General features: G+C 40.9%; 2 protein-coding genes across 2 annotated transcripts in view; both read left to right on the top strand.

The window, feature by feature from the left end:
* ADCY2 (adenylate cyclase 2) overlaps positions 1-10,172 on the top strand; it is a 205,370-nt gene extending 195,198 nt beyond the window's left edge. Inside the window, exons 22-25 of the mRNA XM_041475879.1 lie at positions 102-209; positions 2,246-2,360; positions 6,685-6,809; positions 7,345-10,172. Coding sequence (XP_041331813.1) covers positions 102-209; positions 2,246-2,360; positions 6,685-6,809; positions 7,345-7,497 — 501 coding nt within the window. The 3' untranslated portion in view covers positions 7,498-10,172. The remainder of the gene's footprint in view (positions 1-101; positions 210-2,245; positions 2,361-6,684; positions 6,810-7,344) is intronic.
* A 5,607-nt stretch (positions 10,173-15,779) lies between these two features.
* CUNH5orf49 (chromosome unknown C5orf49 homolog) lies at positions 15,780-23,615 on the top strand. Its single transcript, XM_041475966.1, has 3 exons — positions 15,780-15,932; positions 19,628-19,744; positions 23,298-23,615. The coding sequence occupies exons 1-3, from the start codon at positions 15,780-15,782 to the stop codon at positions 23,442-23,444; spliced, it is 417 nt and encodes a 138-aa protein (XP_041331900.1). The 3' UTR covers positions 23,445-23,615.
* The last annotated feature ends 67 nt before the right edge of the window (positions 23,616-23,682 follow it).

Consider the following 23,682-nt stretch of genomic DNA (forward strand, 5'->3'; position numbering starts at 1 on the left):
ATTTGTGAAGCCATTTGAGGTCCATACAGAAACTGTTCTAAGACTTGATTCTCTGACAGAGCTGCTAATCTGAATAATGAATGACTGCCATTGTTTTACAGTTGTTGTCAAAACCAAAGTTCAGTGGAGTTGAAAAGATAAAGACCATTGGAAGCACTTACATGGCAGCAACAGGACTCAGTGCTACACCCAACCAAGAACAGTGTCAGGTACAGGAAAACATGTTTCTGCATAATAAAAAGCATATTCAAATGAAGGCTAAAATTTTGTTCATTAAGCTGCAGGTTATGTATAATAATGTGGCCTAGTTTTTTCTTATTAGCATAGATTGTATTGTACTGGACAAGTATATACTTTAGTAGTCTCTGTGAATTTTTCTTCACATTGCAGTTTGAAAATGCCACCTCTGTATTTGCTAAAACATGCCTTCCACTCTACAGTACAGCACTTTATTCCTATGTGCTGCATCAGGACTGGATTTACAGAGCATGCAAAAGATTGCAAGAATTAAAGTTTTCCATTGTGAGCTGGAGGGATGATTTGCCTTACTAACTATACACTTTTAGAACACTCAGACTCAGCATTGAGAATATGTTCCTTTGTTTCTAATTTACTTAATATGGTAGGATTGGGAACTGCAGTCATTGGAAATCCAGATCAGAGAAGCAATTCATAACTTATTCAAAAACCTTGATTCTGACATGATCTTTAGAGTACTACAGGTTAGCAACAGAGACACAGCAATTAAGAATCAACACAGTCTCTGCTAAGGATTAATGTGCTCTTGCCAAACTCATGTTCCTTCTAAACACAAGCAATTACCACATGAACTATAGAACCTAAGGATCCTGAGGACAAAGAATTATTTTAAATTAGCTCTGACATTTAATGCAGGGAGGTAAAGGAGATGAAGAAAATGCAGAACTGCAGACCAAAGATGTGAAGACATAGAGAGCTCTCAACCACAACTAAAACTAGTGTATGCAGAGGAAAAATTTACCATTTGAGTTATTTCCACAATCAGGAGATCCACCTTTTAGCATTCCTTTGGTGATTTAGTTCACATTCTCAAAAGAAACCCACCAGAACTCAGCAGCCTTCATTCCAGATTCCCAAAAATGCACAGATTCTGCAGTACCTAGTGTGGCAATGACTGATTGCTAGACATACTGCTGGGAACCACCCCCAGCTTAAAATAAGCATCTAAGGAAGACTAAGTGCCTAAGGAAGGGGTCTGAATATATCAGCTGAACAGGAAACCATCTGTTTTAGCTAGGAGTGAACTCCAAAGGAAACAGGCTTCATTTATCTAAACAGCTGTTGCAGCAAGCACCACTACTGTCCCACCCTAGGCTGATGCATGCACTCCATGAATCACCTCTAAAGTTGTCATCTGTCCATCTCTTCTGTCCCTTTATCTCAAGAAATAGGGAAGATTCAGTAATTTCTCATAGAGATCAGTGAGTCCATGTCTTATGAAATCAGTCACTTGTCAAGATCCTACCTTGGGATGTGGGACACCAAAATCAATTTTCTCCTCGGCCTGAAAGGGCTCAAAACAGCACTTAAAATAAGGTTACTTTGTTATGTATGAGGAGAGATTAAGTCTACAGCCTTGATAAGTGGTATAAGCTCCATAAATAAAAGTGCAGAGTGGGGTTGCCCTCTTCCTCTTGTGTTTTAGTCATTTTCAGGTCTGTTAAATGTTCTCAGATGTACTTGCTTATCTGCAAGATGAGATCAGTGCAAGAATTCTTAAAATTGTGAATTTCACTTGATCTTAAGCATTTTATAAGGGTGCTGAGCTGTGCAACACTGAGAGGAAAGAATCTCTATGGGACTGCCCACAAGTATTATTTATTATGAAAGGAAATACAATAGAAGCAGACATTTAAAGAAAATTAATTAACAAATTCTAGGCACACATAGATATTGAGTGCCTGTGGGATTAGACAGCAGCTAATCAGTCACTTGGCAATCAAAATGTTAGATTAGGCATGGTTTGGATCCATCACCTCTAGACTGCCTGGTTGTTCACAAGTGAATTGCATCCTGTCTCTCGGCCCTTGTTTGATCTAAGTGATGCTGGACTGGGTGCCACCTTCTACATTACTTCTCTGCATCTGCCTGCAGAGGACATCCCTAAGGGCTTACGTGTCTTAAGTGTTCAGCATATTTTGGTTGCATTCTCACAGCAATCAAGGCTCACAAGAATGATTTTACACTGTTTGTCTTTTGAATTCAGGAACCTGAACGACAGTATATGCACATAGGAACCATGGTGGAGTTTGCATTTGCCTTGGTGGCAAAACTGGATGTCATAAACAAGCATTCATTTAATGACTTCAAGTTACGAGTAGGTGAGTATCACAGGATTCTTAGGAGAGCATCATGGACAAGGGGGAGAATTAAAGTAGTAGCAGAACTGACCAAAAGGGCCATGATAGTAAACAGCACCACCTTTACCCTGTTTAAAAGCAGCCTACATGGTATTGTCCATCACCTCCTAGAGTGTTTCAATGATAGACTTGGAAACCATTCCTATTTAAGGAATGGTTGAAAAAAATATGTTCACATGGCTCTGAATGTTTTTTTGGTAACTCTGTAAAAATTATTGTAGAGGTTATAAGCCATACATTTTTGGAAGTTTACAAATACCAAAAGAATACACAAGAAAACTCTAGAATGGGCTTTGCAAAACTATATAAATGGCTTTTCAGAGGACAAGAGCTATAAGGGGTCAGTGAGGCTGGAGTTTGAAATATTTTACATGTACTAGATTCAAGCAAGCACACAATGCACTCTTTCCCTTGAACTGTTAGATGAGAGAGAGTATTTGCCTTTGTTATTCAGATAAGAGCAAAGATGACTAGTTATTTATCTTGGAAAGAGGTATCCCTTATGTTTAGTTTCTAATTGCTTCTTCTTGTGCATCCTGGTATTTTTAAAAAGAAACAGACAGCTGCAGTAAGCAGTAGAAAGAATGATAAAATAAATTAATTCAGAGCTGGTCAAGAACCATATGTTCCAAAATGTTTATTTCCTGATAGCAGTACACAGCAGTTTCACAATGCAATATGTAACGTGGAAAGTGTGAAATGAAAACAGTAAACAAATATTGAAAACCCATAAATTCTGTAAATGTGTCAGAAGTATTTGATTTCCAACAGTTATTCTCCTGTCTTGTCTTTTTCTTGCTGTACCGCTTGCTTTTCCTTTCGGCTGCTCCTCTCAAGTTTATTTCACAGTGCCACCCACTGGCAAAACTTGCTGTCTTCTGACTTGAAACGAGATTCTTAGGGCACTCCTTTGCCGGTATGTTATGTCCTCCTTGCTAGAGCTAAAAATGACCAAGCAAATCAGAAGTATGCTTCCTTCTCAGAGTGTTACAGAACTTGTTGGTTCTGGCCATAGCTGACATTGCACATACCAGCAGCTTCAGTACAGACAGAAAGCTGTTGCGTGCTGGGGCTACATCTGCAGACTGCTTAAAGCAGTACTGGGTCCTTTCAAGTGGGGACCATGAAGCAAAACAAAACACTTCCTTTGGATTTTTACTAATCTTTCTAAAGATTAAAGAGAACCCAGACTCCTTTGCTTCATGAAATGAAAAATATTTTAACTCTAAAAAGGAACACAGGCCCCAAGGTGGTATTTGTGCCACCATAATGCAACACAGGCACCACTGAGATGTTCATTTTCACATCACTTCTTCTCCACTTCCCAACGCCTGATGGTGAAAGCCTCTGATATCCATAGTAATTACAGCCACAAAAAGATTTTAACAACGACTTCTGACCCAGTCCCCACTCTAAGGATTTGTACCCAAACTGCCCTTTGTAAAAGCCTCCCTTGGCCAGCATCTAAGTGTGAATTTTTTTCAACTCATTAGAGGTCTCATTTTTCATAATCTTCTGTGAGTGACTGAAATGCTAGTGTGACGTAGGAGGTACACACTGCTGTGATCTTGTCAGACAAGGGAGGGGAGCATCTAGATGACATTTTAGGCATTCCTCCCCTTCTGCAAGTTGAGATGCTTGATTTATGAGACAAGCTCAGATATACTTTTGCAGCAAGTTTTGCACAGGTATTAGTTTCTTTCAGAAGAGAGGCTGGTGTGTTATTTTCCATATAACTTGATAGTTGGAACATTTGTAATTTGGTTTCTGGTTTTGGGTGAGGCTAGGCCATGAGCCCAGGCTGTAGGATACTTCAGAATGAGGTATTCTCTGTCATTCCTGCTGAACAGTGTTGCATTTCATAGAATGATTAAATATTGCTTTGGATATGAGAGAAAGAGGTTAGAGGATCCACCTGTAGTGAGATTACTACTCTTCCAGCCATGCCCCAAAAACATTCATGTGCATCATGCAAAAAAGATGGAACACCAGCAGGAATGACAGAGCAGTATACCCCACAATGCTTGGGTGGCCAGAACACATCCCTAAGATATACTGGTAGAAGTTTCCTCAAAGGAGGAGGGATCTGAAGGTGACTCCTGAGCCCCTGAGGTATTTCTCAAGTCATCAACACTGGTGGTTCAAGAAGGAGGTAAAAAATAAAAGTCCCTTCCTGCCAATTGTATTTTGTAGGAAAGTCCTACTGCACTGTCCCAGTTTCTGGACCATGGCCACACACATCGCTTCAATATTCCCTGCTAACCAGATTGGGCTACCCAGCAGATGGCTTTTGTGGATTCCAGTCTTAGTTCCCTACTGTTTTCTACAAGTTGTATGTCATGAAGTAGAAAAACCCATCAGTTGTTAATGCAAAGTGTTGCAAGGCCCAAGTCCCTTTATGCATAGAACCCTGAGCACTTAGAAAAATATATATGTACTATGTTTAATAATTCACATGTTCCGTGGGGTGGAGACAGGGACAATACACACACCTCCAAGCTCCATGCAACAGCCTCTTTTATTGTTGACAGCCTCCTTATACAGGGAGTTCAAGATTCCTGGGTCTAGACAGGTCATTGGTCTGATCCTCCCACAGCCCAGCTCCTGACCAGTGAGATGTCCACAGCCCAGGATGGAACGTGATAGCTGAAGTTCCCTGTCTATCAACCCAGGGCTCGGTTTACAGAACCAAGCTGGATTTCTTATTTATCAGTACAAGCCAGTTTGTACAGTAACATATATCAGGTTCCATTTGTTATCTTGTAGTGTTTGCATATTTTCCCAATTTAACTTCTACAGTCATGTTTTCCATGATTTCCAAGTGGGCCGATAGTGCTGTTTCTAGCCTGCGCTGCCATGCTACATACCAGATGAGCTGGCTCTGAGATCCCTTTCCATCCTACAATCACATTTTCTTTTGACTTCATGGATATATCCCTAATGATGGTTTCTGTCAAGGAACTAACAGAAATCAGTCATGATCCATTGAGATAACTTTATAAATCCAAATAACTCACTTGTTCAGGGTTTATTTCTCACTAGGCCTAACTTGGCCTTCCTCCTCATCAGAATGTGCAGTTACAATTGTAATACATTTGATGCTGGTTATCAATAGTATGTTGGATTTTACCTCCTGGTTTCTTTCCCTACTAGCAAAGTAAAACTCATTCCCTTTACAGACATAATATAGGTTACAAACTGACTGCAAGATAAAAAATGCCCAGAGTCTAATGAGGGACTATATTGTTCTATCATATTGTTCTACCCTGTGCTTAATCAAAATATTTGAATACATATATTTACATTGCAGATCTTTGGGACAATTGTATGGTCAATCCAGCCTTCAGAACAAGGCTTCAAATCCTTTCAGTTCATTCACTTTAGTTTATTCTACATTTAAGAAGCAAAAAATACTATAAGAGTGACTTGATTGGGCCATCAACTTTGCAGAGGAGAGGACCTTTTTACTACAAGTAGAAATTAGACAAAATTCTTGTATATCTCTTTTCTCAGGAGGTGCTGCTCATCCACAGTGTGGTTCCATGCTACATAATAAAGGCAGCAGCAGGTTATTATTAGGGTGCCAGTGGTTGAAAATAGCAAGTTACTCAGGATGGGAGAGAGCTGTAAAACTAAAATTAGATGAACTGACTTTTGGCATTTTTATAAGTAACATTCTCCTGCCATAAATGGTTGATAAAATCATGATGAATGATTATTTGCTGCTGTACTCACTATTCAGTGAGGGCCAAATGCTGCGTTCATTGACTTGCTATATGCCAGATGCACTGTGTGCCCTTGTTTGGTGGATCTTCACAGAATCACAGAATCAGTTAAGTTTGAAAAGACTCTGAGATCATCAAGTCTGACCTGTGACTGAAGATCCCCATGTCAACCAGACCATGGCACCAAATGCCACGTCCAGTCTTTTCTTTAACACCTCTGGGGACAATAACTCCACCACCTTCCTGGGCAGCCCATTCCAATGTCTAGTCATGCTTGAATGCAAAGCAATTCCTCCTAATGATCACCTAAATCTCCCCTGGCACAGCTTGAGACTGTCATACTGTCATTGGTTGCCTGGGAGAAGAGACCAACCCCCACCTACCTACAGCCTCTCTTCAGATACCTGTAGGGAGCAATAAGGTTTCCCTGAGCTTCCTTTTCTCAAGGCTAAACAACCCCAGCTACCTCACAGTCTCCTCATAGGACTTGTGCTACAGGGCCTTCATCAGCTTTGTTGCCTTTCTCTTCATTGCTAATGTTAAGTTCTGATGCTTTCCAGGTATAAACCATGGACCTGTAATAGCTGGAGTAATTGGAGCTCAAAAACCACAATATGATATATGGGGCAACACAGTAAATGTGGCCAGCAGGATGGACAGCACTGGTGTCTTAGATAAAATACAGGTAAGCCTTGATTTTGTGCTAGTGGGCTTCTACCTAAAATGGCAGAATGGCCTAAAGTTTGTTCACGGACAGTTATGTGAGAAACTGGCAACAGCAGCTCCAAAAGGTGATGTTAACCATTACCTTACCATCACTTCACCTTCACCTTTTACACGACCTTAGTAGTTGTAGAATGATGGGGAAGCTTGGGTCTACTCAAGGGAAAATAAGCTCCTGAAGATGAGGAAAGTGCTATGTGAGGAAGGGTATTGTCCCTAGTTCCATTATCTATCTACAAGCTCTCTGCTTGGCAACCCTGGGTACAGATGTGGTTACACCAAATTTGATTCTTGATGTAAGCAATTAGAATGGGCATCCAAGCAACAGACTGCTTGAAACCTTAGGTGTTAAACCTCACCTGAGACCCTTAAAGGCCTTATGAGCATTACAGCAAATCCCTTAAAAATGAAGATAACATTATGTTATCTTCACACTCTGGAAGAAGGTTCTGCTCTGCTTTGTTATCAACACTGGCTGTATTACTGTATTGTTGCAGGTTACAGAGGAGACAAACAACGTCCTGCAAACACTGGGGTACATGAGCACCTGCAGAGGAATAATAAATGTAAAAGGAAAAGGAGAACTGAAGACATACTTTGTACACACAGAAATGACAAGATCCCTTTCACAAGGGAATGTGGCATCTTGAAGATGCTTGTATGTGTCATCAATACCATATTTTCAGGAAAGTATCACGCACTTTTTAACTACATTTTGGCCCTTAACATGCGTGCTATTTTCTGGTATGTGGCACTTATTTTAATATGGCTGCAGAATAGTCCCATGAGCCATCATTTTGCACCTTGATATTTCTATGTTCAAGGACAGTTGTGATGTACGCTATAGGACTGGAAGATTGTACTGCTACTTGCACTGTTATTCAAAGACAAGAAAAGAAGGAATAGGAATCAAAAGAAGGTAATGCATCCTGAAAGGACTAAAGAGAAGTGTTAATGACAAATGTGGGGAAAAAGGCAATAAAGCTAGGGGTGCATACTATTTTCTGATGCATGGTGTTTTCGGGAAAATACAGTCGCTCCCCAATAGCATCCACTAATCTGGTATTAAAGTATACAGTATTGTAAATAAGTTTACTTTGTCCACACATGATTTGGATGTGATCACCAGTTGCATCTCATAGCCAGGGACACGTTGGGTGGTTTGCTGGCATTCTTTCTGAAGAGAGAACTAACAATGCTGGAATAGTTTTGTACAAACGTGTCAAATGTTTTGAAGCTATTGTCTTTTGTAAGGTTAATTCATTAAAAGTTTATATGTACTTTGTCTTACTGTTGCTGCCTCTTAGTTTTGCTTCCTTCCTTGGCTTCTGTCACTCTACAGCTGCGTGTTTTCTGCTGCTGCCACTGCTTTTTATTCAGCAGTTAGATGTTGAGGCAGGCTATGGCCAGCTATCTCAACAGCCTTGGTCAATAATATCTGCTAGACTTGCTATTGCCTTTCAGAAACTAAATCACCTCTACTGTCTTCAGTCATGGGTGGCATCCTAGGCACTTTGCAGTCACTTACTACCTAGGTGATACAGAAGACTGACCTCAAATCCATAAACACAAGCAAAGTGGGGTATACTGAAAACAGTAGCAGTGCTGCTACTTAACACCTGGCCCTCAGTGCTTAAACAGTAATAAGGAGAAGCTGTTCAAAAGAAGAAAAAGTTCTGTTTTGCACTTTGACAATCTCTTTTGCCCTGGCATCCCTTTCATTTAACCTTCACAATGGTGGATTCTGTGGGATATTTAAAGTAATAATCTCATTTATCAATAAAGTAATAATTTAATTTATACTCACTAGGACATGAGTATGAGTAAAATGTTATTTTGTGGATATGTGAGATTATTTTAAATCCCTTTGAATTAAAAATTATCGCACCTGCAGAGTTTCATAGATGAGCCAGGTGAAAGACAGTAAAAGTAGGTAATTTTACTGTCTATGCTCCTTTGAAGTACAGATAGTAACAATTAAGTTTTTTGTTGTTGCAATCAATTATTTTAGTCATAGCATTCCAACAAGAAAATAATACTATTTACAAAATAGCATATAATTACAATTTTTTTTTCTGAGTCATACTGTATCAACATGGAAGTCAACTTATGCACTGTTATCTCTAGCATGTTATTGAAATGCAAAAAGTATTCAGACTGCTCATTCATGAAACATACTTATACATTTGTATAGCATTGGTATCCTTTCTAAGTTCTCAAAATTGTCGGTCACAAATACATGGCATCAGTCCAGTCTCACTGAATGTGGCACAGTTTACTCACAGCAGCCATCTGCCCACTAGTGAATTGGAATGACAGTAGATTTCAAGGGCCTAATTTGCTGTAAAACAGACAATCTGAATGTTGATCCCCTTAAGTAAGTCCAAAAGCAAAATGTAAGTTATTTCAGTTACGTTTGACATAACACACTTAATTTTTCATCCAGTCCTGGAGACTTTTAAACGGTAATTTTCAAGACAGGTGCTCAGTCTAATAAAATCTCATGAAAAAATATTTTTGCTGTCTTTATGATTTCTTCCTTTTCATTAATAAGTTAAGATAAATGTTTTCCAGTAGAATTAAAGACTTTCCAAATAGCTCACGTGGCCGCAAACCCAATGTCCCAGTCATTGGTTAGCTGTCAGTTAGCTATGTCACATAAGACTTCTCCTAAATCCCTCCTCACCACTTACTATAAATTTGTCCTAGGAAACTGAAATAAGTTATTGATCTCCTTCTTAGCATTGAATGTACTCTGGGCCTTTAAAATCACTGTGGTATTACCACAGGTCAACGCAATAATTTCTCACTGTGGATGAAAACCCTTATGTAAAGTTGATTCTATTATATTGTCATATATATGTGCAGCCTGTGCATTCAGGATTTTGCTTTCATTTGTATTCTTGCTCATCATTAACAAACCTTGTACCTAACTCCATAGCCTTCTTTCTATGATTTTTATAAAAGTTAAACTTACTATTTCTGTAAGCTGTGAAATGTTAAAACATCTGAATGTTGGGGAGCTGACTAGTCCAATGAAATATATGAAAGAAAGGTGTATTATGTGCCCTCCAAGAGCATGTTGAAAATGCCCATGTTCAAAGCACTCATATTTCACTGGTGTTCTTCTCTCATTTTGTAATTGCATTTAGATTCTTGCAGCCAAATCCTGCTAAAGAACAAGAAAGTGGGCAAAAGATACACGTATCTTTGCCCAGACAAAGAAAGGTGCATACCATCCTCTCTAGCCTTCAGTTGCTGAGTATTACTATCTTTCTAGTGCTGAGAAGCTATTTGTATTTAATAAATACCTCTTGTCTTCCAATGCATTTTACATCTACTGTTTATATTGCCTCATTTTTCCGCTGTCTAGTTACACTTAAGAAAAGAACTTTATTTCCTCCTCCTGCAGCAATTTCAGCCTCAGTAACTGGATATAACACTACTCATGTATCAGTCCATAACCTGAAAAACTTTATGATAATGATGTAAATTAGTATTTGACATTCCACATATTCCACATCACAGTAAGAGTCATAAGTTCTGCAACTTCCATGTTGGTGACATAATTCACAGCTCCTTAGTGAACCACGGAGTGGGACTTCCAAAAGTACAATGCAAATGCATTTCACACTGTGAGCCAGCAGCCAGAAGATCAATGTAAGAGTGATTCACTGTGGTCTGGGAAAAAGAGAATCAAAGGGGAACACCTGGTAAGCCTGCTGGAATTCTTTTTCAAAGTCAGTGCTTTGCTCCAATTTATGGAGGGCTACTAAACGACAGGAAGAAAGATTAGACTTGCAGATGTTTTTATAAACTATGGAAATAGTTTATATTACCTGTAAATTATTGCTATTTTGCTGCTGTTTCTAAAGAGTACTATATGTGCTATATGAATAGACATTTATGCTATATGAAAAGCATTTTTCATTTTCTTATATTCATATATGCTTCCTCCATTTTGTAAAATATCTACAAATCTTCCCTTTTTCCACTGAGACACAGGTAGTTCAGTCTGCTTGTCTCTAAAGTGATGTGAGGGAAGAGCTGTTGCAAGTCTTTCCTGTTTTGTTTCTAGAACCTCATACTGGGATAAATAATAAGCTATGTTTTTGAGAAGCTTTATATAGCAGAAGATGTACTGTTAGATGATATTATTATCTTGTACTTTAATACAGAGTTTTCCTTCTTGTTGTGATTATATATGAACATACACTGATTTTTAATTTTCAGATAGCAGATTCTAGGTGTAGATAGTACCCTTCAAGACTTTTTACAGGTGAATACCAAACAATTTTAAGTCTAGAGATTTCTTGGTTTATTCTTCATTTTTTGTCTACATTAGTGGAGTGATTCTGAGAAAATGTAGAATGAGATGTATGTGCCTTAAATAAAATATGTAACTAAAAGACCATTTTTTGTTCTTTGAAGTAATTCGGATTTGTGTGGATTTGTCAAAAGCAGTATATAAACCAACTATCACTAGTTCAACCTAAAGCTTGCTACATATTAATTTTAAGCATTTTCAAATTTAGAAGCAGGAATTATTCAGGTCACTGTAATTTTTGACATGTCAAATGCATGATAAGGGCATTTTATTAATGTTTGCAGCTATGAAGATATGAACCCCTTTATGTTATAGGATGCCCTGTTTAAAACAAAGATTGTGCCAAGAATTGTTAGAAAGTTTTTGGATGGAGAATTTTTCAAATCTATTTGTAGCTATTGAGATGCTCTTTATGAAAATTTCAGTTTTGACAGGAAACAAATGCATGTGAAGTATTTCTAAAGGTTGATATTTCTGGGATAGAATTTTTCACGTTTGATTCCAAAAAAGCGTTACAAATAGCAATTTTTATGAAAGTTATGTCACCTCATGTATAAAAATGTATACTACTTTACTTACCAAGAGAGTTATTGAACAGAATATTGATCTGAATTGGAGCATTTATCAGTCAGCTATATTGGCTTGTGTGGCAAGGTTTTGCTAGCAAGGAGAAGGGGACAGGGCTGCAGGGGTGGTCTCCATGAGAAGCTGCCAGAAACTTCCCCCATGTCCAACAGAGCCAATGCCAGAAAACTCCAAGACCAACCCACCATTGGCCAAATTGAGCCCATCAACAACAGCTCTGAAATAACATATTTAAGAAGAGATAAAAAATGCAGCAGAAACAGCAGCTGAAGAGAGGGAACATCTCTGGAAATACAGGAGCAGCAAGGAAGGACGAGGAGGAGATGTTCCAGGCAGTGGAGCAGAGATTCCCCTGCAGCCTGTGGTGCAAACAGTCATCAGGCAGCTGTGTCCCTGCAGCCCTTGGAGGTGCATGGTGCAGCAGAGATCCATCCACCTGCTGCCCATGGACAACCCCACACTGGACCAGGTGGATGTCCCAAAGAGGCTGTGACCCCGTGGGAAATCTGTGCTGGAGGAGGCTCCTGACAGGACCTGTGAGCCCATGGAGAGAGAGGCCAGTGCTATAGCAGGTTTGCTGACAGGACTTGTGAGCCCATGGGGAGCCTGCACTGGAGCAGCCTGTTCAGAAGGACTGAACCCCAAGACAGGGATCCACGCTGGAGGATTCATGACAATCTACAGACTGTGAGAAGAATTCACATGGGAGAAGTTCTTGGAGAAGTGTCTCCTGTGGGATGGATGCAATGCTCCTGAAGAGCCTTCCCGTTTGAGGTGGGCATTCAGTCAGTAATTAGGATCTAGAAGAAACAAGCACTTCTGTGAAACAACTGGCTTGACCCAGCTATGGAAGCTATGGAAGTAGAAGGGGGACAGGTTTTGAGCCATTTTTGTTTCAGCCTCTTTTAAGGGCCATTGAATGAAACATATTTGGCAAAGACTGTCTCCCCTTCATGGCTCCGCTGAAGGTCAGGGCCACATGGCAAACTGATACATGTTGAAGTCAAAGAGCTAGGACAGGAGACGGCTTGCTAAGCCTTAATTTGACAGCAGGCTGTCATCTCGGCTCTAAGTGACATAAGGCTAAAACAAGTACCTCAGCTTGTAGAAAGAAAACAGCTACTATTTTTTTTCTGTGTATCAATGCCCTGTCCAGTCCAGTTATATATCACCTTGTCACCTGTCCTCTTGTGTCCATCCTGCCTCCCTTCCCTGTTGTCTCTCTTGAGTCTCCTTTCCCTGCCTCCATTATTATTTGTTCAATATTCCTTTTAGGAAGTTTTTTCAGAGTTATTCTGCAAAACAGTTTGACATTTCAGATCAGTGACCCTGCCGTTGAGACATGCTATTGCTATAAAAGTACACACCAACATCTTCAAAACTCAGACACCTTAGCAGTGGAACCTGAGGAGGTATTATTACGCTCCAAAAGGGCAAGCAATTGAACTTCTCATCCTTAAGACACCAAATTTAAAGCAACTTTTAACACTTTGGTCTCTTAGCTCAGCTGTATTTGAATGCATAGTTTTCACCATATAGACTAAATTTGCTCCATTGTTTACATGTTCATATAGAAGTTACTAAGGAAAGACACTGACCTTCCATGCTATTTTAGAACACAAACATACAATTAACACTAGCATATTAATAAAGTCTGGTGGCAACTGGGACAAACCTCCCTGGGCAGTCATACCCTGCTTCTGGAGAGTCTGCAAAAGGTGACTAGGAAGAAAAGCCTTTGTAAGTTTAAAATAATTCTAAAAGGATTTATACCTTCACTGGGAAGGAAAAATTAAGTGAAAAGCATCCTTTTTAATTGTTTCAAATGGGGGGGTGAGGTTGGTATGGAAAATCTGTAACAAGCACTTAGCAATATTTGTGACAATCTTTATTGCATCTACATGCTATAATTCAATTTAATTCCATCAATTTAATGTTAATAAAAACGAGCTACATGAGAACAGTAGAAAGAGAACGGGAGAGAAATCTTTCAGATCTGACTTCAGAGCTCTTGCCTAGCTTAGTTGGTATCTGGTGAACAGTTTCTTATGGCTCTATTTATAGCTGCAGTTTCAGCTGAGTTGCTTTTTATAAATGGGCTTGCTATCTCTCTGTGCTCGGACTAAACTACAGAAAAGCACTTGCACAGTGGCAAGCAGGTCTCTGCTTAGGAAGCTGATGCAAGGCAGCTGTTGGATTTTCAATTCCACTGCTCGCTTACACTGTGCTAATTTGTCCCATGCTACAGAAAGAACAGGATCTTAATTGGTAGAGGGACATTATTAGATAAGCAGATGGAAATTGTCACAAATGATCAAAAAAACCACCCACACCAATCTGCAGATTACAAAGCTTCCATGCTACACTTGCAAAGAAGCTGAAGTCTGTGTAATTCAGTGGATTTATAAAGGGAGAGTGGCAGCTACATAATAGGGATGAGACATTTGTAGGCCTGAATTATTGCCTGGCTCCAAGATGCCTGAAACAATCAGTTGTGAAGATTTCTAGTACTCTGAAAGTTGGGGGATTTAAAATAAATTTTGGATGTTTGGTAAAATTCAAGATGCCTGGGAGAGCACTGTTATGAAAGTGTTTACCAAAAGATACTGGTAGCATTAATAACAGTAATGCTGTGCCTACAGGATAGTAGCTCTACACCTGTGGTTACAGACAACAAAGGTAAACTAAACCAAGCCACTCGCAGATCCCTAAGGACCACAGAAGAAGCAGCATGAGCATAGTTAGATGTATTAAACCAGGATAACCATGGGGTGAATATCAAAACTAGGAGCCAGGTGGTGCTAGGGCAGAGCAGTTTTACAGTTAGTCTGGGATTTATACACAGAAGATTTATTTTCAGTGTTCCCAACACAAGTAATATATGAGAGTAAATATATGAGAGCATTTTCCAACTGCATTGCCTGAAATGGCTGAGCATCCTATGCTGGATTCTGCACCTGGCATGGGTCAACCCTGGATGTAGGTACAACCCAGGTAATGAGATGCTGGAAAGCAGTGCCATGGAAAGGGACCTGGTAGTCCTGGTGGCTGTCAAGTTGAACGTCAGACAGCAGTGCCCTGGCAGCCAGGAGGGCCAACGCTGTCCTGGGGGGCATCAGGCACAGCATGGCCAGTGGGCAAGGGAGGGGATTGTCCTGCTCTGCTCTGCACTGGGGCAGCCTCATCTCAAGTCCTATGTTCAGGTTTGGGTGCCAGAATTTCAGAAGGCCATTAAGCTGTTACAGAGCATCCAGAGGATGGCAACAAAGATGGTGAAGGGTCTGGAGGGCAAGTCATATGAGGAGCAGCTGAGGTCACTTGGTCTGTTCAGCCCGGAGGAGACTGAAGGGAGACCTCATTGCAGTTACAGCTTCCTTATGAAGGGAAGAGGAGGGACGGACACTGATCTCTTCTCTGTGGTGACCAGTGACAGGACCTAAGGGAAGACCCTGAAGCTCAGTCTGGGGAGGTTTAGGTAGGATATATGGACAAAGGTTCTTCACCCAGAGGGTGGCTGGGCACTGGAAAAGGCTCCGCAAGGAAGTGGTCACAGCACCAAGCCTGACAGAGTTCAAGAAGCGTGTGAAAGCCTCTGCCCGAGTAGGTGAGCTGCTATCCAAAGAGAGAAGCCCAAGGTCCTCATGACACTGCTCCTTATTCTGGTGGAAATTCCATGCTGTGGTGTGGTTTTATTCAATGCACCCACTTAGAGGGGAATTTGGGGCCTAGTGCAAGCTGTCACAGAAAAAAAGTCAGTGCCGTTCAGCTAAGCTTTGCACTAACTTTCGTCTCCAGCTTCCAAGGACACAAAGGACCAGGGAGCTGGAGTCGCTGCACAAGAACTGAGACCAAAACTTCACTACGGGTGTCCAGGAACTCACAGCTCAGGCTTGACAGAGCTCTGCGGAAGGCCCCGAGTCCCCGAGCACCGGAGCCCATCGGCGCCCGGGGCCGGTTCCTGCCGGGCTGCCCGGGCCGCGGTGCCTGCGGGCGTTGCCGGGTAACGGCGGCGGGGGCAGCATGGCCGCCAGCGGGACGCGCTTGGCGCAGGAGGCGCTCGGCAACGCGCCGGGGAGGAAACGGCCTGCCCTCGCCTCCTTCTCCGCCTTCAGCTTCGTCCCGCCCAAACGGGAAGGGCCTCCGGAGCTCAGCTATTACAGCCGGCCGCACAAGGTGAGGGAGTGAAGGGAGCGAGCCGGGAGAGGCGGGGAGCAGCGCAGGGCGGAGGGACGAGGTTTCCCGTGGGTCTCTGCGCGGTGCTTGGACCCTCTGCTTGGACCCGGTGCAAAGCTCGGCCCTCATCATGAGCGACCTGGTCAGACAGGTGCCAAAAATCGTCGTAGCGTCATAGAATGGTTTGGGTTGGAAGGGACCTTAAAGATCATCCAGTTCCAGCCCCCTGCTATGGGCAGGGACACCTTCCACTAGACCAGGTCCAATCCAACCTGGCCTTGAACACCTCCAGGGGTGAGGCATCCACAGCTTCTCTGGACAACGTGTTCTAGTTCCTCATCACATTCACAGTGAAGAATTTTTTTTTTTCTGATACAGAAATGTGAGACATAAATCTCTATTACTAGGCTATCTAATGCCAAAATAACAAGTTTCACCATCAGAGGCCTTTGCAAAGTGTATTTGCTACTTGTGGATGGTCATTGAGGGTAAGGTCTTTCAAGATAACTGGATAACAACAAAAGGCAGAGACACTGTCTCCCAAGGACTGAGGATGAACAGGCCACTTGTTGGTGTCAATGAAATATGAGGCATTTTTAGGAGGAACACTAGGAAAGGCATTATCTGTCACTAGGGTTTGCTGCAGGACCAGTGGATTTTATTGTAACACACACTCTTGGGAACCCTTTAATAAGAAACTTGCCCATTCTCATTTGAGGGAAAGGATTTTCCATGAGCATTGCATAAATTTTCTGCATGATCAGCTTTAATAAACTCACTAGAGCTACTCAAAACAATAACATCAATATATGCCTCTGTGGCTGAAAGCTGCTGAAGGTGGTACAGTGCCACTCAACATGTGGTAACTCAAGTGCGCTGGCAGGGAGCCTCACTCCTCACTCTGCTGCATTATGTCACCATTGCTCCTCATTCTGTCCTCATATTTAAAACCAGAAATGAAAACAATCTTACACCTTCTGCCTCAGCTGAGCTACAGTTCCTGGGTGGTGAAATTTTCTATGAAGTGTCATAGGAGACATTGAAGTTAGCAAGCTTTTTTCTAAAAAAAAAAAAAAAAAAAAAAAAAAAAAATAAAAAGTTCTGAAATGCCTATTAGTTCAATGTAACATAGCAATGCTGTGGCAATTTATAATGCTAAATACAACCCGTGAGTCCTCTCCTCACCCAAGTGACAAGCTGTTGAATGCACCAAGCACCTGGCACCACTGACTGGTGGTTTGTGAGTTTGCAGGTCCTGTGTCCCTGGGATGTGGGCAGCGTACAGATCAGAGCACTGTGCTGGGTTTTGAATGAACAGCAAATTTCCTGCACTGACCTGGTGGCCCTGCTAAAAGACAAGAAGATTTCTCTTGTGACTCTTTTGTGTTGATTCCAGCATTACCTTGGCAAGGTGATCTGACCCAAAGGTCAGCAGGCACAGTTGGTGCCGTGCTTCACAAAAGAGTAGGGAGAGCACAACAAGAGTAAGGTAAGGGCAGGTAGAGGGCTGGCATGGTGCTCTTGGAGCTGGTGAGCTCACCAGTCTACGCAGAATTAGCAGCCGTATGGTAGAGCTTTTCCTTGCAATGTAGTCTGCTTTCACACTCACAAAGGCCTGGTTTGGGAAAAAAGCTGTTCCAGTGGCATGGAAACAAAAAGTGATAACAGCTGTTTAATAGGATTCTTCACAGCCCAGGCCTTGGCCACAGGGGAGGAAACAGATTCAATCCATTCTTCTGAAAAATTTAGGAATTAGATAATTTGAATATTTTTTATTTATAGAGCCAAAGGAATCTCATTCCTTTTTGCAGCTTAAATACCTAAAACCAACCATGTATCAGAGACTGAAGCAGAGAGAAGTAGGAAGAAGATGGGCTCATTGCATGGCCAGAAGCCAGAAATTCCTGCCTTTTAATCCCTTGGCTGACAGTTGCTCCCTGGATTGCTTTACATAAGTTACTGTAGCCAGTGTGTCTGGTGTTTCCTCTTCTGAGATGTGGAGAAAGCTATTACCTATTTTATGTGTGTCTGGAATACTAATGAATGCTTGCAAAGCATTTAGCTTTAGCAGCAGTACACAGAGGATGCCTACCCTGAGTGCACATTTATCATCAGCTCTGTGTGACTCACTTGCTCTGGTGGGTTTAAGAAACAGCTTGCCACCACCACCACCCAGGCCAACCAAGTTATCATTTACAACAAAGAGAAACAGCAGCAGAAAGTTATCAGTTTATTGAGCAAAGAAGTGTTGTCTCTAAAATCTGGCATAAAATCCTAAACAGACATCTGGGACAGAGCTAGTTTTTGATATAACAGGCTGGCTGACTGTCTGCAAGTTCCAGAAAAGATGCTCTGACATGAGCAACAAATGACACTTTCTTAGTCTGAAACAAGTAACAAATAATGCCATATGAATACCAGCAAAGAGTAAACAACATTTCTGGTGGTGAGTACAAATTAAATGTCTGCTGAATGAAACTGGTAGTGTGGGGAAGAAAGGAGAAGCAAGGAAGCATGGAAATAATTGTGGAGATGACAAATCATGTGCAGGGTGCTCTTGAACATGCCTGAAATCCTTTGAAGCTCAACGGTTTGTGAGAAGTGAAGGGGTGGATAGGTTAAATACAAAATAATCTCTCCTCATGGCAGAACCAAGTATTGGAGATACCTTTACAAACAAAGCCTGAAATTACAGCAGTGTCTCACTAGTGCTCTTAACTATGGTTTCCTTTTAATGGAACTATTATAACCTTCTTGACCTGCCATGACTTGACTATATTTGGAGAATACCACTGTAATTTGAAAATCTCAAAGTACGTGAGATTTTCAAAGGTTAAATTTGACACACTGTAAAATTAGAGGACAAAAAAAGCCCAACAAAATGCACCATTCTTTTAGTCAGCCATGCACAAAGCCAATGATGATTGACATTTTTAACAGAATATTGACCCTTAATGAAGTTCAGTAACAACTGACAGCTTATTTCAGTAGGGGATTTTCTTTTTATTTTTTTTCTTTGAAAAGTTTTTTTTAGTTTTGAAATTGCTTTGATTCCATTTATGAGAACTTCTTGACTGGATTTCACAAACACCTTTGTTAGAAGAGCAGATCCTTTATGTTGCTTATTTGGATGAAAACTATGTCAACAGTTGAACAACAATAGTATGGCTTGGCTTTATTTTAATGCCTGAAATATGTGTGTCATGCATACCACTGGATCACAGGATTACCTCTGTGGCACATTTCTCAATTCTGCTCTAAGCAGAAATTAAATTATGTTTACAGTGCAGGGTGCCTTTGTCTGTTTGAAAGTTCCTGTTTTGCTTTTACATAATTGTGCCAGATAATTTGACAAATACACACATTTAGGAAGGAGAATATTAACTACAGAAAATTAAATCAGATCAGATCAATTTCCAAAATTACAACAGATTATGGGGGGGGGGAAGAAGCAAATTGCCACAAGAGAAATTTCAGAGCTGAACAACTTAATAAATGGTACCGCATGTCATTAGGTAATTTTGCAAACTATTCAAAAGGACTGGCCCAAACTTCCTAATGAAGTCAGTAATACTACAGTTGTCATCATCTAATGCAATACATGCACTATTTAGGTATTGATTTAACTACGTGTGTTCTGTAATCTGTAAAGTAAAACAGTTACGTGAATTAGCCATTTTTTCCCTTTTTTCAAGACAGGAGATTTTTTCACCTATGATGCTGTTTTTGGAATACCAGAAGGTTACGACCAATATCTTCCACGATGTGACAGAAAACACGCAAAGGCTCGTGACCTTAAAATTAATGAGGAGGTAACCCTTTGATAAATTCATAATTATGTTTGTTTCAGGTGTTTTGTACTATTGGCCATGACTGGACGCTCTAGGCATTGTTTTACCCTTTACAAAGTAGCCCATACTGTAAGAAAGGAACTGGAAGGAGGACATCAGCCTGCAGGTTTAGGAGAAAGCATTATCCCATGAAGACACCCAAATTAGCTCTTGCTCTTTCATATCCTGAAGATTTCCAGGTGACAAGACATATGCAAGTTAAAGCTAGGGGGAAGAGGCAAATTCTCTCTTGCAGAGTGCAGGGTGTACTCTGAACCATCTGTGCCCCTCAAGAGTTGTACTTCAGGTGGTTCTGCAGTTATTTCTGTGGTGCTTAAAAACTGTTTTCCCTGAGAGGGCTGGATTCAGAGGCAATGACTTCACTACTGTCCTCTGACACCCACCCTCTCTACACCAGCATTTGTTGTGAAAGCCCATCTCTGAAGCTGGTGAGTTTATTAGGAAAACCTACACCAGATTGCCCTGCAGGGAGGAAATTCATAGGGAGCTAGTGCAAAGGTGTGGTCAATCAGAACACGTGGGCATGCCTGGGAGAGGATGGGCAAGTATTTGAGGCCAGCAGAATCTGGGTTTGATGTGCAGCTCAACAGGTAAATACTCCCTTGGGAACAGAAATACTGTAGTATATATGCATAAATGTATGTGGATGTATTTTTGCATGCAACAAAAATAATAATACACATATATACAACCGTCTGTGTATGTAATTATATTTGTGCATACACACACAAAACTGCACACAGAGGCAGAGGCTGTCAAAAGCCAAATGAAGTGTAACCTCTGTGTACTAATGACCTCAAAATCCCAATGAGTTCATGGGATATTAGAGTGATGGGTAGGCTAGGGATGTAGGGATGGCTGCCTGATTTGATGGTTATAGAGAAGGAAGAAGGAAGAGTGACACAAGAGTTCAAATTACTCTAATTTTGGTGCAATAAAATTGTTTTTTTCTGACAAAGCCCACTGCTTGGGATTCATCTCACTAGCAGTTATATATGCCAGACATTTCTGTGCAAGTGTGTAGCCATAATGCCCTTCAACTCTGATATCAGTGCAGGAAGCATTAGATGCTCCCAAAGGAATCCCAGGAGTGCCCATTAGCATCACCTGCTCATGCCTAATAACTCAACTGCAAATCTGTGTATCTGTGTGAATGACTACTCCAATTAGAAATTAAGCTTTTTATTTAAACAAAACAAAGACAACCTCTCTCCCCTAGTACCAAGCATATTTTTCAAGTGGGGAATTTGTGTAGAAAGTTCATCAATATAAAGTTACAGCTTTTTACTGAGCTCTTGTATCAGCAAAACTCACTTTCCTATTGGCTTTCTTCCTAGAGCAAACTTGTATGGACCAGAATTCATACCAGCTGTGCTGGGCAGTGCAGACATGGGACTGTCCAAACAGGTGTCCCTTAATCCAGCCCTTTAATTAGCATGGATATACATCAAACCCACAGTTATTTGATACTACAGCGCGATCCTCCTGCATGTCATGACACCCAACACTGTAACCATAACTAAGTGCAGATCACATACTCAATTCATCTTTATCACAGTGGCCCTCTCAGGCTTTATGTAATAATAACTAAATTATAAAATTTAATAAATAAAAATATCACAATTGACATCTTTTTAGTTCAACACTGAACACAGACAGACTGAACTCACCCCAGTACACTGCTTTACTTGAGCTGGAAAAAAAGCAAACCACTGCAAGTAAGCCCCTCATTTCCTGAAGGTAACCTGGGTGCACCCAGGAATTCAAGAGTACAGTGACAGATACTCGGTTTAGCTACATGCAGCTGAATAACTGCAGTGGAGTATGTGCTCAGGGCTGCCGTTGCTGATTGCAAGTGCTAACAGTGCTAGAATTACACACTGCGAGGGCGGGCAGCAGGATGCTTCCCAGCCAACTGTTGGAAAATCTGAAACCCACTGAATGCCAAACCCACAAAGATGAAATGCCAGTGTGCACAGTCAGTGCTGTGCTACCAAGGATGCCGAAAACTGATTTTAAATAAACTTATTTATTTAAAAGGAACATAAACTATTGGAAATACATACTGCTGCCTGTCATTAGCACTGTAAACCCTGAATTTCTAGCCAAGTCTTTCTTGATGGTACAAAGATTTTTTAGTTTCTCACTTTTCAGCATTTATCCACAACTAGGGCAGGGGAGGAAATTATCTTAATTTTGCCTGCCACTCTTCTTGACTTGATTTTCATTCTGCTGGGGTTAAAAGTTGGTGTACTGAATAGCTTTTAATAGGGTGGAGTAAGGTGGGCAGGAGAACTGGGAGATAAATGGTTGTTTTGAAAATGAGATTTTGTATTGAGTGGGTTAGTTAGTTAGTTAGTTAGTTTGTTTGTTTGTTTGTTTGTGAAAAGTGTTTACAGCATCTTTCCAAGAACATCAGGTTCTGTCCATAAGGCTGGAAATGTCTCTTAGGTGACTGCCCTGCTATGAGATCCTGCCAGTCTGTGCTCCTACCCTCATCCTTGCAGGACCGAAGTGCTGATTTGCTCAGGCTTGTGTCTGTTGCAGCAAAGAAGTAATTTGCTTGCACTCGAACTATAGTGTAGCATCTGCATTTTGATTTGCCTTTTAGATGCTATGTATAAGACTAGAAAAACACATTGCAGACCAAGGCTTACTGTGTTAGTCAGTGTGCAAACATACAAGCAGCCTGATAAAGCTGAGACCTTTGGCTAGGGAAAGAAAAACAAACAAATCTTGTCTTCTGACGCTGTAGCTCCCTGTTGCTCTAACACAGGAAGGAACTGCAGATTGCAGATAGTGATTGCACAGTCACTTAAAGTGCAGCTTACTAAGAACAAGCTCAAAATCTTTTCTTGGTCAGGTTGTTTTTCATCAAGTCCGCTTTCCATCATGGCAAAGCAGTTATTTCTGTAATCTTACAGCTACAAGTATTTTTAGTAAAACGTTTCATTGTGCAGAAATAAAGTAGTATATGCTTTATTTCCTTCAGGGAAAGCTTGCATGGACTAGTGGTTGCTCAGGGTTTTTCTTTAGGCTTTGATTTTTTTTCACACTGTGCTTTCAACTGAATTGTGCAAGCAGGGTAGGTATTCCTCTAACAGGGGGCACAAATCTCTCCTATTTTCAAAAGAATCATGCAACTCAGTGCACAATAAAAATAAAATCTGTGCTTTTCTAGCATTTAGTTACCCAGTAATCACATGGTAATCACATGTGTTTGTATGTATTTGTGTAAAAAAATTATCAGTCCACAACTCCATATCTTATCATCTTGTCATCTAGTGACACATTCATGTTTTACTCAGATAAAAATAACATGAAAAACTAGGGCAGGGATAGAACAGTAAGGGTGCTAAACAAATACTAAACATGCTAAACATGCACACTGCAGATGCTGTACAGTTCTGTCAGTTATTTTACCCATGGCCACAGCACATTTAGCAATAGAAAACTGCCATGTTTTCTATTCACCCTGTGATTTTCTTCTAAGGTGACTTTTGTGTTTTCACAGGAAATGGCAAGACCTGTTCCTGTGCTTACATCTTCAGAGTATGGGAAGCGCTTACATATGCTCTTAGACCCAGCAACCGGAGAGCATGCAAGGGTTAATAGCGTGCACGCAGCAATCTACGGGGAAGGCAGCCGCCCTGCTCATTGAAAAAACCTTCTCCAGGCCTGGATCCCTGGGTAATCTCTTGTATCTGTCATTTCGAGCAACATTTATCTGGAGAACAACCTAACACTTTGAAAAGCAATACGGTGCTTTTGCCTTTTCCTCTACAGTTTATCTAATGAGAATTATCTGGATTAAAAATAGGGTGAAATAGCAGCTGCACTTTTTCTTATGCTAACTAAAATGCATGTCTTTTCCTTACATTGTCACAAAAATCTCATGA

Source organism: Pyrgilauda ruficollis, unplaced genomic scaffold (assembly GCF_017590135.1).
Source record: "Pyrgilauda ruficollis isolate IOZ18807 unplaced genomic scaffold, ASM1759013v1 scaffold37, whole genome shotgun sequence".
Lineage (NCBI taxonomy): Eukaryota > Metazoa > Chordata > Aves > Passeriformes > Passeridae > Pyrgilauda > Pyrgilauda ruficollis.

Bases quoted from the DNA above. Each gene is read 5' to 3' on its own strand.
- CUNH5orf49 (XM_041475966.1), top strand. From the start codon at position 15,780: ATGGCCGCCAGCGGGACGCGCTTGGCGCAGGAGGCGCTCGGCAACGCG. The intron at 15,933-19,627 runs GTGAGGGAGTGA...CCTTTTTTCAAG, and splicing joins ATTACAGCCGGCCGCACAAG to ACAGGAGATTTTTTCACCTA. The intron at 19,745-23,297 runs GTAACCCTTTGA...GTGTTTTCACAG, and splicing joins ACCTTAAAATTAATGAGGAG to GAAATGGCAAGACCTGTTCC.